At 51.9% G+C, this 15,487-nt stretch overlaps 1 protein-coding gene across 1 annotated transcript in view; it reads right to left on the bottom strand.

Moving 5' to 3' along the window:
• LOC143389063 (endothelin-converting enzyme 1-like) overlaps window positions 1–9,706 on the bottom strand; it is a 34,849-nt gene extending 25,143 nt beyond the window's left edge. Inside the window, 2 exon segments of the mRNA XM_077108300.1 lie at window positions 6,561–6,773; window positions 9,649–9,706. Coding sequence (XP_076964415.1) covers window positions 6,561–6,773; window positions 9,649–9,706 — 271 coding nt within the window.
• Window positions 9,707–15,487: the final 5,781 nt, after the last annotated feature.

The raw sequence follows: 15,487 nt of genomic DNA, 5'->3' as shown, positions 1-15,487 counted from the left end.
TACCCAGAGCCTCTCCTATGATACTCCTTCCAGAACATTCTCAGCACTCTGGGCACAAAATTAAGACCTGCTCTCTACCCCCAAAGAGCTTACGGTCTAGTGGGGACATAGATGTGCGAAGGAAGGAATACAGTACACAAAAGTGCTTTAACACTGCAGAGGCTCTGGAACACATAGAAGCACCCCGCTCTGCCTGGGGGTGGGGGGCCTCCAGAGGAGGTTCTATTGGAGCTGGGTCTCAAAGAGAAACAAAGGCGGTCTCCAGGTAGAAACGAGGGGAAAGGGCACTGGGTGGAGGGAGTGGACAGCGTGGGGCCAAGGAAGGAAGCAGGAAGGGCCTGCTGCTGGAAGAAAAGGAAAGAGTGTGGCATTTGCTGGGTGCCAAGGGCACGAGTCACTTCCTGACCAGTCTCTAATCAGCTTCTCCAGTCCTCACCCCAGAAGGCTCCCCGTCCCTCCATTCTGGCATAAATAGCACCATGGTTATCATTGGTCAGAGGGCATCAAGCCCAGTCTAGCTGAGGTCTGGAAGGTAGCCCCGGAAAGGGGATGGGCATGCGAGGGGCTGGACTGAAGGCAGATCAGAGCCAGAAGGCCCTGAGCGAGAGACGGAGGTTGGGGGCTTGAACAGGGAGGGGCAAACCCTGCCCTGGAGACCAAGGGCTGCCGCTGGGCTCTGGAGACACCTGTGTGAGGCTTCCTGGGGACAAAGGAGGGAAAGGGGGCGGAGCTAGGGTTGCTGCCACACCTCAGACTCAGGAAGCAGAGCATGGGGGGGGGGGCAGGGGGGAGTCCCTCACCCCAGGGGCCTCAGCTCTGTGGTAATACTTCTCCCTTCCCAGCAGCTAGGCTCTTGGAAGGACAAGCAGGAGAACTGTCATCATTTGCCAGGCCCAGAAGCTGCGCCTCACCATCCACATCTGGCTCCAGTCATGTCCCTGAATGCCAGGGCCACTGTTAGGGGAGGTGCTCTGTGCACAGCTAGAGGGCCTGGCATCTCCCTCCTCCAGAGCCCAAGGCCACCCAGATAAGAGGCCCATGGAAGGCTCACCAGGAACAGCCTGGCTGTGCTATCACAGCACATTCTGAGTTCCAGCTTGAGGCTGCCTGGCCCTTCCTTCCCTAGCACCTGGAGGTCAAGGACACCACCTTCAAGCATGGCCTCCCTCTCTCCTTTGTTGAGAGGCTCCCCAACCAAGCTCAAAGTTCCTCCAGCAACCTGGGGTCCTGCTCACGGGTTTTCCCACAGCTGTGTGTTTTTGGCATTTGGTGGCTGCCAGGCTGGGTGTGGAGATGCACGGACCCGTCCGCGGAAGCTGGCAGCCCAGTGGTGAACAGATGGCAACTAAAGTCACAAGAGTGTTTGATTCCACACAGGGGAGTGTGAAGAGAAGGTGCCGGAAGCCATGAGAGGATGGTGGGAGAGGCCTGGGAAGGCAGCCAGAGGAAGCCCTGCTTGGGCAGGAGGAGGCTGATGTGGAGCAGGAGTGGGGCTGCGTGGGCTGCCTCACCCCACATTGTGTCTTAGTCATCCCTGTGTCCCCAGAACCTGAACAGGCACAAAGTAGGCCTTCAGCAACATGTGCTCAAAGAAGAGAGCTCAGTGTCCGTGTTTAACAAGGCAGGATGTCACCTCAGGGGAGGAGGGTGAGGGGCTGGTGCCACCCAGGATTTGCATGGAGAGGAAATGCAGGTGTGTGCTGTGCTACGCCCCCTCCAGGGGTACCACACCTGGACCCTGCTTCCAGCTCTGGCTGGGGCAGGAGCCCTGGTGGAAGTTCAAGTGCCTCTTCCCACCTCTGCTTCCTGGAGCCCCCAGGATTCTCCCACCTCCTCTCCTTCCTCACTCAAGGGCTCCAGGGACAAGTGCTGAAGCAAGATGGCCAGGTGGAGGCCACTGGAGTAGATCAGGTGGGCCAAGATGGGGGCATGGGCCAGCAGAGGAGGGGTGAGAGTGTCAGGAACGGTGCCAGGCTTCCTCAGCCTGGGCAAGAAGCTGCCTTTACCAGGATGTGGAGCCCAGGGAATCAGTGGCAAGTGAAGAGCGTCGGTCTGAAGTTCAGGTTCAGACACTTGGGGATCTCTACCAGACCCCCGAGTGGACCTCTGCCCTGGGCCTCAGCCACTGACTCCAGTGACTCGTGCGACCTCCAGTAAGTTACCCAACCTCTCACCTATAAATTGGGTGTGGTACTAGTAAGAGCCGCAGTGGGAACTGTTAGGATGAGATGTACACATATGGCCACACCCACACAGGGGTGGCTGGTCTCCAGAGAGGCTTAAGCGGCCTGAGTCCAAATTCCAGCAAGCTCAAGCCGCTGTAGGCTCTGCCCTCCCAGGCAGGTGCCTCCCCTCCCCTCCCTGGGCCTAGCCTTCTCCCAGTCTCTGGAATGTGAGGATGATGCTGAATCCCCATGGGGTGTCCATGAGATCTCGGTGCAGGGCCTGGCCTGCAGTAGGCACCAGGAATGGCAATGACACATGGTATCCTTATTTTTTTTTCTCCTGCAGAACAAGGCGCCTTCTTTATCAGCTCCCCTTTTCCCCAGCAGGATGGGGCTCCGGAGGCCTGTGACTGTTGGAACTGAGTCTGTGGTTTTTATCTAAAACAAACACAGGTCCTGCCCTGATGGCCAAGTGGGGGCCCCACACATCCCTGGCCAGGCAGTCCTGCTGCAGTCAGGGAGACCATGGAATTCCCAGCTCCCCCCCTCCCTGTCCCGCAGCCCCCCGGGTCACCGCCCTGCCCCCCTGGGTCACCGCTCTGCCTGCCTGGGCTCGCGCAGGCTCCTGAAGAGTGATGTGGGAAAGGGCATTCCAATAAAAACTCCCAGAGGAAGAAGTGGCCCGATTAAATGGGATGCTGTCTTTCCTCTCCGGGACTTTGGGGAAGTGACTGGGGAAGTTTCTGGAACTCAGGGCTCTAAGAAGGAAGTATCCAGGCAGTTGGAAACTCTGTAGTCTGGTCTCAGGTGGCCAAACAATTTCTATGCCCTTGGGACCCCAGAGTGACCCCATCCTCAGAATGTGCCCCGCACAGAGCCAGCATTTCAGAGGCACAGCCTGTCCACAGAGGGCAGGAAGATGAAACAGCAAATGTGGGAAACATAAAAAAAACAAAACCATGAGCGATGACACAGGGTGACCTGATTCATTGCCAGATCAGTGACGTGGACACATCTCATGCTGCTGGAGTAGCGTGCATGTTTAGATTGTGTTTGAGATAGAAGGAAGGAGGCTGTGAACTTTTCCTTATGGTCCTAGTAATGCTTGAATTGTTACAAGCTTGCATTACGTTTTTTTGTTATGATTTATGATATATATATATGATATTGTAGAGTAAACCTGGCAGCACCATGATGCACGTGTAGCTCAAGCCCTAAGAAGCCCTTGGAAAACACAATAGAGGCAGTGGGTTGAAGGGGTCTTGAAGGGCTGGAATATCTGATCCAAGCACAGTGGGAAAGCCTCAGGCAAGGGCCAGGCTAAGGAGTGAGGGGCCTGTCTGTTGGCTTCCCCGATGATGTGAGGCCACACTTTTTTTTTTTTTTTTGGTACCTGGGACTGAACCCAGGGTCACTTAACCACTGAGCCTCATCCACAGCCCGTTTTCTTTTTCATTTCGAGACAGGGTCTCACTAAGTCGCTTAGGGCCTCGCTAAGGTGCTGAGGCTGGCCTCAAACTTGTGAACCTCCTGCTTTGGTTTCCCAAGTGGCTGGGATTACAGGCCTGTGCCCCTGTACCTGGTGAGGCCACACCCCACCAAGAAGGGCGCCTATGCCCTGCTGAGCCCTCGGTGGGTGCCAGGCCCTGTGCGTGGCCCTCTGAACCACACGTGTCAGTCAGTGTCACAGCAGCCTCACTCTCGGTGGCACTGGCTTCTCCATTTCACAGAGACTGGAGCTCCAGTGGAGAGAAGCAGGTCACTTGGCAGTGGCCAAGCTTATGCCAAGGCCACCAGACTTCGCAGCTCTCTGGTCTGCCTCCTGATACCATCAGCCCCTGGCCCTGGGGTCAAGGGTTTGATCGCCTGGTGCCGGCTGTTCTGTGCCCGGCTCAGAGCAGCTTTCCATGTCCAATGGGACTCTCAGGGACACGGTAATGTAAGGCTACGGCCCAGGCCTGGAGGCCACTCCTCATGAGCCCTGCCAACGTACAGGGAACAGGACAGGATGGATCCAGTCTTGGCACAGGTCTAAGGTCCTCCCAGTAAGAATCAGCTCCAGGCCAGTGGGAGGCCAGCCCCCTTGACCACAAAGCAAAAGGACTGGTTCTGGGCCTAATTGTCCGTCTTTCTTCCTCCCCCCCTCGATGCTCTCTGCCCCCCAGAGCATGAGCCCCCCTCCATTCTGGAATGAAGGTATGTTCTTGGCAAAATTATCTCACATTTCTGAGCCTCAGTTTCCTCATCTATAAAATGGGAACGATAATCCCTAAGTCCCAGGATGCTAATGAGAATTAAAGAGGCAGTAGATATAAACAGCCTAAAACATAATAGACACTCAAAAGATGCCAGTGTCCTTCCCACTCTCCTCCAGCCCTCAGTGTTCTGTGCTCCCTTCAACGCAGTGACAAGGGAGCTATGTCTGTCCCTCATACCTGAGGAGAGGGCATGGGACAGGGGAAAGGGCACATGACCAGGAATCAGGCCAACTATGAGCCTATCTTGAGGACCTCTCTGAACCTCAGTTTTTTCATCTATCAAATGAGGTGAATGATACCTCCCCAGCTCCCACCCTACAGGATAAAATGGGATGACAGTTCAAAAGCATTCTGTGAACCATACAGTCCTGTGCGGGGATTAATGTGAGGAATGAGAGTACTACCACTGCAAAGAGCAACCATCATGTGCAGACTGAGAAGAGCTCTTTACACATATTTTCCCATTGAATTTTACAACTTGGAGGAGCGCAGTTGCCAGTGTGTCAATGAATAACCAGGCTCCAGGACTGGCCCAGACCCCTCAGTGAGAGTCGGCACTGAACCCAGCTCCTGCAGCTACTGCAAGGGGCCAGCCCACCTTGCTACATGTCTGGACACCCGCTGCTTCGTTATGGTCCTGCCAAGGCCCCGGCTGTGTCACTGGGCTCTAGGGAAGGGACTGTCCTGAGTTGTAGCCTTGAAACCACAGACATATTTGCCACTTGAGCTTCCAGATCTGAAACAAAAGGCAGCACCCCCTTTGGAAGACACCTTTGGTGGCCTCAGATATCCCGGGGCCATCTCAGGCTGGGGCTTGGGCGTTTTGGCCTGCAGAATTCCTTTACTCTCAGTTCGCGTACCACCCTGCTCCATCCCTGGGGGACCAGGAGGAGGCTGTCACTGCACTGGGTGCTGAGGGACACCCCACCCAGGAACTGCCCGGGTCAAGGAGAAAGGACAGGTAGGTTTACCTGGTGGCAGCTGTGCCCCAGCATGAGGCACGAGTGAGTCAAGGACTCCTTCACCACCTTCACCAAGAGCCCCAGCTGCCTTGATTTCATAATTGTCAAATTAGAATCATTTCCTGTATCGTAAGGAGATGACTGTCCTTTTGAGAAGATTTGTCCCCTCTCAGGTAGCTTCTTCCATTTTACCTATATTGGGTGTCTTGAGTGGTTTTCAAAAAGTTAATGAGTATTGTCAAACCCAAGGTCTGTCCAGCATGGTTGCATGGATTGTTTTTTTCATAATCTGGCCCTTCCCAGCATTTAGGGTCCCAGGACAGGGGACAGCAGGGGGCTGCAGGAAAAGGTCCCTACTGCCAAGGGGTTTGAGTCAGGACTGGGGTGCAGCCTGGCGCTGGAATTCCCTCTGGGTTCCGTGGGGCTGATGGGAATTCAACAAACATGAACCAGAAATACAGCTGCACACAAGGCAGGCGGGGGATTGGAATCTGAGGATGAAACCATCAACCCCAAAGTCAAAAGTACTTTGGAGAGTCTGTGAGGCCACGGAAGACGCCTGCCTACGTGTACAACTTAACTCTCCGATAAGCTGTTACAACTTTCGTTGGGCCGTAGCCTTAAAGTCTGATGTGGTATGTCCAGCCTTGACTCCATTTGCTCACAGCTTTCAAAACTCAGTCAATGCTAGCCAAGGACGATGCTGCATTCTGAAGCCACAACATAAACTGACCACAGCTACCAGCTCCTTTGTACCTGGTATAAGTCACACACGGGCTGACGCATCACAGTGTGTTCCGTAGTGCTCAAAGCTCTGCAGTTTGGGCTGAGCGCAATGGTGCCTGATTGTAATCTCAGCTCCTTTGGAGGCTGAGGCAGGAGGATTGCAAATTTGAAGCCACCGTGGCCAATGTAGCAAGTACCCTGTTTCAAAACTTTGACAAAGCACCTGCCTAACATATGCAAGGCCCTGAGTTTGATTCCCAGCACCTCTACGGTTTGGATGTTATTAATGCTGTTTCACAAAGAAACTGAGACTAGAGATGAATAACTCACACAGCAGGGCCCCACAGCAAGTGACAGAGCAATGCCCCTCCTCTGACCAGGCCTAACTGGCAGGTGCAGGAGGTGGCTCCCCCTGCAGCCCATTCCTTAGGGTCCCCATTGGTGCTTACCCAGCAGGTACTTGATGATGGCTTGATTGTGTTCCCAGAGGTTGCTGAAGGTCCCCCAGCGTGAGAGGCCATCAGGCACAGGGTTGGCCTTGATCCAGCCCCCACAGGCATAGCTGAAGAAGTCCTGGCAGGGGTCCACTGTGGGGTTCATGGAGTTCAAGATGGAGCTGGTCACCGAGATGCAGGCCTCGCTCAGGCACACTGGGGGTGTTCCTGGAGAGGTAAGGGAAAAAAGTCAGTGATGGGCAGGGAAGAGGGTTGGGGAGGGCAGTGCAGGTGGCCTAGGGCCCCAGCACACGAGCTCCACCCTTGCCCTGACCGAACAGATTTGGAACTGGATGGTCACTAGACCCCAAACAAGAAAGGGTTCTAGTAGCTTCATGATCTTCTGCTTTGTAAAAAAAGACTTCTGCCCGTTGCCTAAAGTCCCTTCTGTGGTTTAAAAGTACCTGGAGCCCAGGTGCTTTTTTCTCTTTCTAGGGATTGAATCCAGGGGCTCATCACCCCGGGGCTACATCCCTAGCCTTTTTTACTTTGAGACAGTTTTGCTAAACTGAGGGTGACTTCAAATGTCCTATCCTTTTACCTCAGCCTCCGACGTAATCTGGGATTACAGGCAGGCACCAGCACACCCATGGGTGGTTTTCTCTTAATCAACCCTTCCCTCCACAAAGATTCTCTGACTTCTTATTATTCCCCTATGCTCAACACACTTATCCACTCACTCACGCACTCATCTACTCCACAAAATCAATACTGGGGCCCTCTGCGGAGTTCAGAGTGTGTGTGAGGCGGGGAGACAGGAGGCTGTCCTTCCCTTCAGGAGCCGACCCTTCTGCTGGGGACACACGTGTTACATAAGTAAAGTCAAAACACCAGGAGAAACTGCCACTTATTTACAAAACTAAACTGAACCTTGACTAGGAGCCAACTGGGTGATGTGGACATATGGTACCAGGACTCAGGGACAGGGAAAGGACTGGGAGAAGCCATTCCCTCACCAGGCAGGAGAGCTGGTTGTCCCAATTGAGGGTGGGGGGCAGTGGCTGAACAACCCTAAACCAAAACAATAAATAAATAAACAGAAACAACCTGAGAGGCTGGTTTGCCAAAGGCGTGAGCAAAGGCCGGACCCAGCCTCAAAGCTGTCTGATGAGCTCTCGCAAGGGACCAACCTGGCAGGTCCCCAGAGGCTCCTTGAGGCCACAGGACGAATGAACCTGTCCACCTCATGGCCTGCCCACAGGAGCCACCCAGGCCACAGGGGGGACTGCTTCCTGAACAGGCTGGGCACCAGGACCACCACCCACGTTCACGGTCTTCCAAACCTCGCTCCAGCGTCAGATATGGGTGGAATATCCCTGAGGAAATTGAGGCTCTGAGAGAGCAACCAGATCAAGTTCATCCAGCCACACGGGAGAGCTGAGAGCCAACGCTGCCCTGTCCTGGCCCAGCAGCCCCAAGGTCGTGTTTTCCTGCTGTCCGTCTCCTCTTTGGTGGCCACAGCAGGGGCTGGAGTGGCCTGACGGGCAGGATTGTTTGGGTTCAAATCTCAACTTTCTGCTTCTGCCTGTGCGGTCTGGTGCAGAGACCTCCTTTAAGAGCCTGGATTGGGGGCGCAGCTCAGCAGTATGCACTCTGCCACCGAAGGCCCTGGGTTCAACCCCCAGCACTGCCAAAGAAAACCAAAAACAAAACCTCTGAGCCTCAGTTTTTTCCAGGGTCCATTTCACTGTGACGACAGGAAGACCTCCCATGATCCCATCACACAGGGTACATCAGACAGGTCTGAGGTTCCAGACTAATCTCTAGAGAGGAGGAAAGACACAGCCTTCAGCTCACTCAGAAACAATACCAGCAGGGCTGGGGGTCTTGAACAGGTCCCCCAGGGTCTTATCCCCCTCAGCTGACAAACACCAAGTCCTTCAGGTGGATGAAGGGCTCAGAGGAGTCACACAACAGCAAGAAAATCAGGGTGACTTAATTTTGAGATTAGGCAGTAATTTAAAATGACAGAGCTACTGTGCGTGAACCCAGAGCATCTCTTCTACGGCAGAACTGAAGCTGCCATTTTCAATATTTCCGGATGAGCTCCTCATGAGTTTCAGAGTTGCATGTCCCCGTCCCCAGCCACAGCGACGACAGGACTCTTTATGGGGGAAGGCGGAGGAGAACTTGTGTGTGGCTTGACAAGGCCTATTCACTATTATGATAAAACTTCATATTTGGGAAAGAAAAAGAATACCTATTGTTGTTACAACCAAACTACAGGAAGTAAAGCTTGGTATGATCCTGGCTGGTGGAAAGACCCAGAAGGCAGAGTGCTGAGGGGCTCAGGGTTGAAGACAAAAGCAGAAACCAGCACCTAGAGTCGGTCCTGCAGGTGGCATCTTCAGCGGGCGCCTCCTCTGCAGACACTGCCCTGGGTTCCTGGCTGGGTTCGGGGAGTGACTGTTGGGTTATCTAACTATTCTAGGGTTGACGATCTTTAAACAAATAGTCTTGGCCAAGCAGGTGCTTAATGTAAATTTGGTTAGTTAATTAATGGTTTCCCACCCTGCTCATCCAAGGCTTCCATTCCTTAGGGAAACCTTTCCAGACTCTCTTCCCCTCTGGGTCCCTTGCTGCCTGGGTGTTTGCCATCTCAGCGTGGGCTGCACTGGGTCACGACCGTATCTCCCTGTCCACCTCCTGCACTAGAATATGAGCTTCAGGGTGGGTCTGCTATCTCCCCTGCTCCTCTATGTCCTCTTCTTGTCACTTGCTTGGCATTCGGCAGCTCTTCAATACATGTCTGTGGAACGAACAAGTGACTGAATGAAAGTGCCTTGCCCAGCGCCTGTCACCACCTGCAGCAGGGCTCATATTTCTTCCCTTTAGGATGTGTGGTCAGCTGAGAAGCGGGAACCAGATCCACGTCGAAAGCATTCATCTGGATAGTGCCATCAAAGATGCTTTGAAATATTTCCTGGGAGAACTTATTGTTTGTTTGGCGGCTGCTGTTTGCAAAGCACCTGAGAGTTTCTGGGAGGGAGGGCATAGCAGGAGGGTGGACGGGAATGCACTTCACTGGCCAGACATCACTCACTGGCGGGTCTTGTAGAATCATCAGAGGATCTGCCTTGACTGGCCTGATGTTTGCGCATTCGTGGCCAATGTCAGCACCTACTGCTGTGTAACGAGGTTACTGTCAACATCCGAGGTGGCCACTGTTTTCTCAGGTGGTCCAGGGTCACTGATCCTCTGCCAGGCTCATTCCTCTCCCGGGTCCAGGCCAGGGAAAATCTGAGGCCCTGAGAGCCAGGAACTCAAGGCCAAAGCAGGATACTTCCGTGTGGGCCCCACTTGGCAGAAGTGTTTTGGGTTTGATTGCTAGGAGCTGGCCCTGGGGGTTCCCTTTTGGTTCCCAGTGAAGAAACTTCCTGGGCAGGAACTCCTAGGGATGGTCGAAGGCAACACTGGCTGCTGAATCTGCCCACTCCCCGTGTCCTGGGCCATGAGCTGAGCAACGGGGCTGGCCAGCTCCACACTGACTTGCAAGTTGTTCTGGACTGACTTCGGTGAGGACAAGGTAAGGTGGCAGCTTCAGGGTGAGGAAGATCTGCTTGTGCCCTGTTGACAGAGAGGTGCATGCACACACTCGCAACTCACACCTGCACAGTCAGGTACACACGCACACTCGGCAGAGAAAAGCTGTCCCCAGCTTAATCCTCCTACTCTGTGGTTCACTCCAACTTCCAGTTCCTAGGCCAACATGATGGAGATTAGGTGCAGGATCTCTAAGAAAATTTCGTCTATTCAATTTACTGCTTGCACAGTTAAGATATGCAGGCACGATGCCAGGCACATATGGTTAAAAGTCTGGAGATTAGTAATTAATGAATCAAATAGGCATTAAGCACCTGCTGGGCCAAGCACATTTGGTAAACAGCCCATAAACCATTAAAGAGTTAAATAATCAAGTGATTATTTCTTAAGTATTACACAGGTCCTTAGCTCAGTGCCTGTACACAGATTAAGCACCCGTCATGTTTATGGAATGAATGAATGATATGGGTCTCATACAAGAGGGATGCAGGGGTGACTCAGATGAAGTCTCTGCCCTCTCCTCAGGCCCCCAAGGGCCCTCCCCACCCCAGCCCAACATGGCAACCCTCACAGGTCAGCAACTTCACAGTGGCAAAGGCTCAACACAGCCATGAGCTCTCTGGTGGAGTGAGTGACCAAGTTGGTGGATGGAACCCCTGGGGCTGCTCACCAGGTGGACCAGCAGAAAGCAGGATGTGGGGGTACAGGAGAGTGGGCCCCTGGCTTTGGTTATAACCTGAATCTACCCTATTGGGTTGCATAAGGGCTGAGCAATGAGGCACTGACTGGATCTACACAGCTGGACATGAGATCCAGCCTCGGACCCCTGACCGCAGGACCTGAGAGGCCCCATGGCATCACCATGTGGGATGGAACAGACACACCCACTTACAGAGCGGTGCGAAGGCCTTGAGTCACAGAGCTAAGCTCCTCTGGGGTCCTGGTGTGCTCCGGAGTGCATCCTGATTACAAAGCAGGTGGGCAGGGCCTGGGCCTCAGAGCCCTCAGGAGCCCGCAGCCTGTGCAAACTTCTCCACTCAACCTGCCACTCGACCCCCACTGGCTGCGTAAGCTTGGCCAAGTTACTTGGTCTATGCCCATTTCCTCATATGGAAAAGGACCCAAAGCAACCACGCCTTGCAGGGGTGCTCCGAGGAGGACAGGAGGCAACAGCCTTAAATGACAGGCATTTGGCCCACGGGTGGTGTACAGTAAACAGAAGCCTTTGTTGCTAGTCTGTTGGGACTGAGGACAGCAGGCAGTGGCAGCCTGTCTAACCGTCCCACGTCCTAACAACAGCAGTGCCCAGAACTGAGCTGAGGAAGTCCTCTCAGGCACCAGGTACATCCTCAGAGCCATCACCAAATCGGGCACTGCTTACCCATTTAAAGTAGAGAAGACGAAGGCTCTGGGAAGTGACGTGGCCTGTCCAGGTCACAGAGTTGAGAACGTGCCAGTCCTTCTGGTTCCAAGAAGTCCTTCTGCCTTCCCTTTGAATTCCAAACCTGTAGATTTCAAAGATTTCAAAGCAAATGAGAAGCATGTATTTTTTGCATTAATTTCCACCAAACCTACCCAGTCATCTACAGTGAACCTAACCAGAGCTGTGTGCTGAGAGCTATTCCACACCCTGCCCCAGTCTCTGGGGCCTCTTTCCAAAGGACTTGAAAGCCCCCTTTGTTTTCCAACACAAGTTCTGCCTTCAAGGTTGTGAAAAGGAGTGAAGAAAAACTGAGAGCCTCCAGGACAAAAGAACTTTGTGTCTGGGATATTCTTCCTTCCTTAAGACTAATCAGTTTGCTGAAAGGTTCAGGTACAAGTTCCAGAACTGTCTCAAAGCCACGGCGAGTTTGCACAACTTTCAGTCTCCCTATCCTGAAAAAAATTCTTCTTTCCTGTCCATTTATTCTGACTGGCCAAGGTTTTAATTGAGGCTCTACTAGGAGCCACGCACTGAAGTAATGAGTGCACACAGAGCAATTGGCATCCCAGTTCTCCATCCCCAAATTCCCTCTGTGGGCAAAAGAATCCCATTCCCTCTGAGTTCTGAGGGAGCTGCCCTGCCATGTGACTCAGGCCAGCCAGTTAACACACTTGTTCTGGCCACAGTCACTGGGCCCAGTGATCCCAGGATCCGCACGGGGCCACCAGAAGACTCTTAGCCCAGAGCTGAGGAGTCTCTCCTACTGGAATCTCTCTGAAGAGAGGATGACTTTGGTCATCAGTGGCCACCTGCCTGTCTGCAAGAGACCAAGTGAGCCCTGACCTAGAAGGCCCTGAGACAGTAGACCTACCCTAACCTGAAGCCAAATTCAGACCCGCTCCTAAGATTTGACATCAGCCCACTTTTTTCTCTTAAGCTAGTTGGAACAGCATGCTCCCATCTGAAGCCCCAGCTGCCTCAGTCTACAAGCCCGACTGTCTCAGACGGAGCTTTGGCTCCTGTCTCCTTCGGGGCACATCCCATATGCTGAAAAACAGCTGATTCCTCAGAGACACCCTAGTTACAGGGACAAACTCCAGACCTTGGTACCTAAAGCTGTCTTCCCAACAGACTCCCCTTACCAAACTCCCCAAATGCTCTGTTCCCCTGATTCTGCTGACTGAGATGTGGTCTAACCAGAGAGAGGCCACCATGTGCTGGTTTGCTTGGGGCTGTCCTGGTTGATAAACTGAAAACTTCCTGTGTCCCAGACAATTGGGATGGGTGGTCACCCCGTCTAAGCAATCAACTCTAGCAAGCAGATCTCCCTTTACAAGGCAGTATACTCATGCAGCTTAAAGGCTCAACTCTCACAGTAGATGCACACGTTTTTTTATTAAATAATTAACTGTTAATTCTTTGGCCCATTGTTCACTACCTCAATGACCACAGTAAATGAGAGCAATCTTGTGATCTCATCTTCAGTTGGATCTGGCCTGTGTCTGGATGACACCCGGTGCTTGATGGAGACATGGCTTCCGTCTTGGAGCGAAAGGCCTTCCCTCGCTTGGTGCCATTGTTACAGGAACACTGCTATATGACTCTGCTTCTCCATGGCTGTTTCTCAAGGACCTAATGAATGAGATGTCTGGACAGAGAATGGCAGGTCAGCTCACGCTCCCTGCCTCGACTCCAATTCTGCACAGGGCCTGACTTTTAATGGGCATCAGGAAGGTGCAGTTCACCGTACAGTGACATCACGGCCAAGGGTTCCTGTGAACCAACAGAGGCTTTGTATCAGGACCACCCTGCGGCCTGCGCAGTCCCAGGCCACCCTGACACCCACCTCCGTGAACTCTGAGGGCAAATGCTGGAGTACAAACACAGCACTGATGCCTCACATGAGGGCCAGCGTCAGAAGCTGCTTGTCAACAGAAACCCACACTCTTCATAACCAGATGGCCTTGGAGATGTCTGTGAGGACCCGGAGGGGCTGCAGGTTCTGCCTTTGAGAACCGTCAGAGAAAGTCTGCTCTTATCACGTGTGTGTCACAAATGCTCCCGTGTACTGGTGACATGCTAATTCTTAGGAAGTGGTGGGGCCTCTACTCAGCACAGCATCTCAGCTCCCAGCCTGCCATCCAGCAAGGAGGCCCAGAATCCAGCCGGAGGGCTGTAATTATTCCCCTGCTTCCTTTCTGCACTGGAAGGTAATTACCCTGCTAATGACAGATATTTGCAACACATTAATGACCTACAATATCACAACTCAGCTCCTCTCATTAATCCCTAACATGCACTTACTGTTTGTTGTGACTCCCCTTTCCTCATCAACCACAGGCGAGACTGCAGTTTAGAATGGTCCCATTCATTTAGCAAAGCAAACCTTCACTATGCCTCTGCCATACATCAATTATTGGTCCAGGGAACAGGGACATAAAAGTGAACAATGTGTGAAGCCCTGTCCTCTGGTTGGCAGATGAATTAGTCTACTCATACTGCCATCTTCAAATTAGCCATCACACAGAGCTCTGGCTCTGAGGTCCCCCTACCTGGCCGGCCAGGAATCCTAACTTGGCCACTTAAATGCAGTAGGCCCCAACTCCCTCTGTCGGTATGGAAGCAATGATCATTTTTCCCTGAGGATGTTGGTTGTGTTTACAACTGGGTCTGGCACATAGGGTGAGCTCAGAGTTTGTACTCCATAAACATTACTTATCAAAATATTTAAAGCAGTGTAATTCAGTTAGCCCTGGCAAAATGTGAAAATGTGGATGGTTTATGAATTTTCTCAAGTTTCACAAAATTCCAGGATATTCTGCAACTAATTCCAGTTAACTTCTGTCATATTTTCTACAACTTCAAACACCCAGAACAGAATTATACAGAACTTGAAGAAAAAGGAGACCCATAACATTAAAGTCCTTCACAGGAGTCCAATGCTGCCACTCTGGGGTGTTTGGAAATGTCTGGAATCATTTTTGACTGTCCCTACTGGGAGTTGGGGTGTCCCTGCCTCCACTGGGTAGAAGCCAGGGATGCTTGTTGGACATTCCATAGTCACAACCTACAGTGCACAGGAAAACTGCCACCATGCTAAACAGCCTGGCCTAAATGTCCAGGAGGCCAAGGTTGTATAATCCTCGCCTAAGGCAAAGTCAACTAGCACAGAGCCGCGCTGTGGCTTGAGATGTTTACAATATGGAATCCCAGAAGCCTGGATGGAAGAGCTATCCTCAGCTATTAAATCAACATCTACTGAACAGGATTTGCAATTAAATTTAAGGTTCCTGGTTTGCTAGCTAGGAGATTTTGCCTCCGCTGCCAATCTCAGTTCTTTCTGAAGACACCAGTCAATTAAATGCAGTTCAGTGTCAGGGGAATGGAGAGCCCTGCCTGAAGATGACTCATTGCAAGGTGACAGCCACCTCCTTAAAATCAATTACTGAACTTAAAGGACAAGCACCTTGGAGAATTTAGTGAAAGAGGAGGTACCAGCCTCAGAGATGTCACCAAATTGTGCCACACTGCAACATGCAATATTTATAAGATGCCTTTGAGGAACCAGGAAGAGAGCACATTTGTCCCTTTCTGGTTAATAATACAGGGAAATACTTGAAAAATTTAGGAGAAATTTTAATTGAGAGTTGTTGAAAGAAAAAGTTTGATTCTTAAATGTATGATTTAACACTGTAAGATTCATTCTACTATAGCAGCAAATTAACTGAGGATTAATGTAATTTTCTCAAGGTGATGAAGTTATGTGCATCATTTCTTTACCTTAAAGAATTAATGCACCTAACAGAGTAAGTTTTATGAAAGATAAATGTGGCAGTCACTAAGACTATAACAAAGAGAAAACCTGACATTATCTATTTAAGATCAACCAAATAGAATTTCTCCGCTTCGAGAGGAT

This window comes from Callospermophilus lateralis, unplaced genomic scaffold (assembly GCF_048772815.1).
Source record: "Callospermophilus lateralis isolate mCalLat2 unplaced genomic scaffold, mCalLat2.hap1 Scaffold_43, whole genome shotgun sequence".
Classification (NCBI taxonomy): Eukaryota; Metazoa; Chordata; class Mammalia; order Rodentia; family Sciuridae; genus Callospermophilus; species Callospermophilus lateralis.
This window is presented reverse-complemented; position numbering and strand designations above follow the sequence as displayed.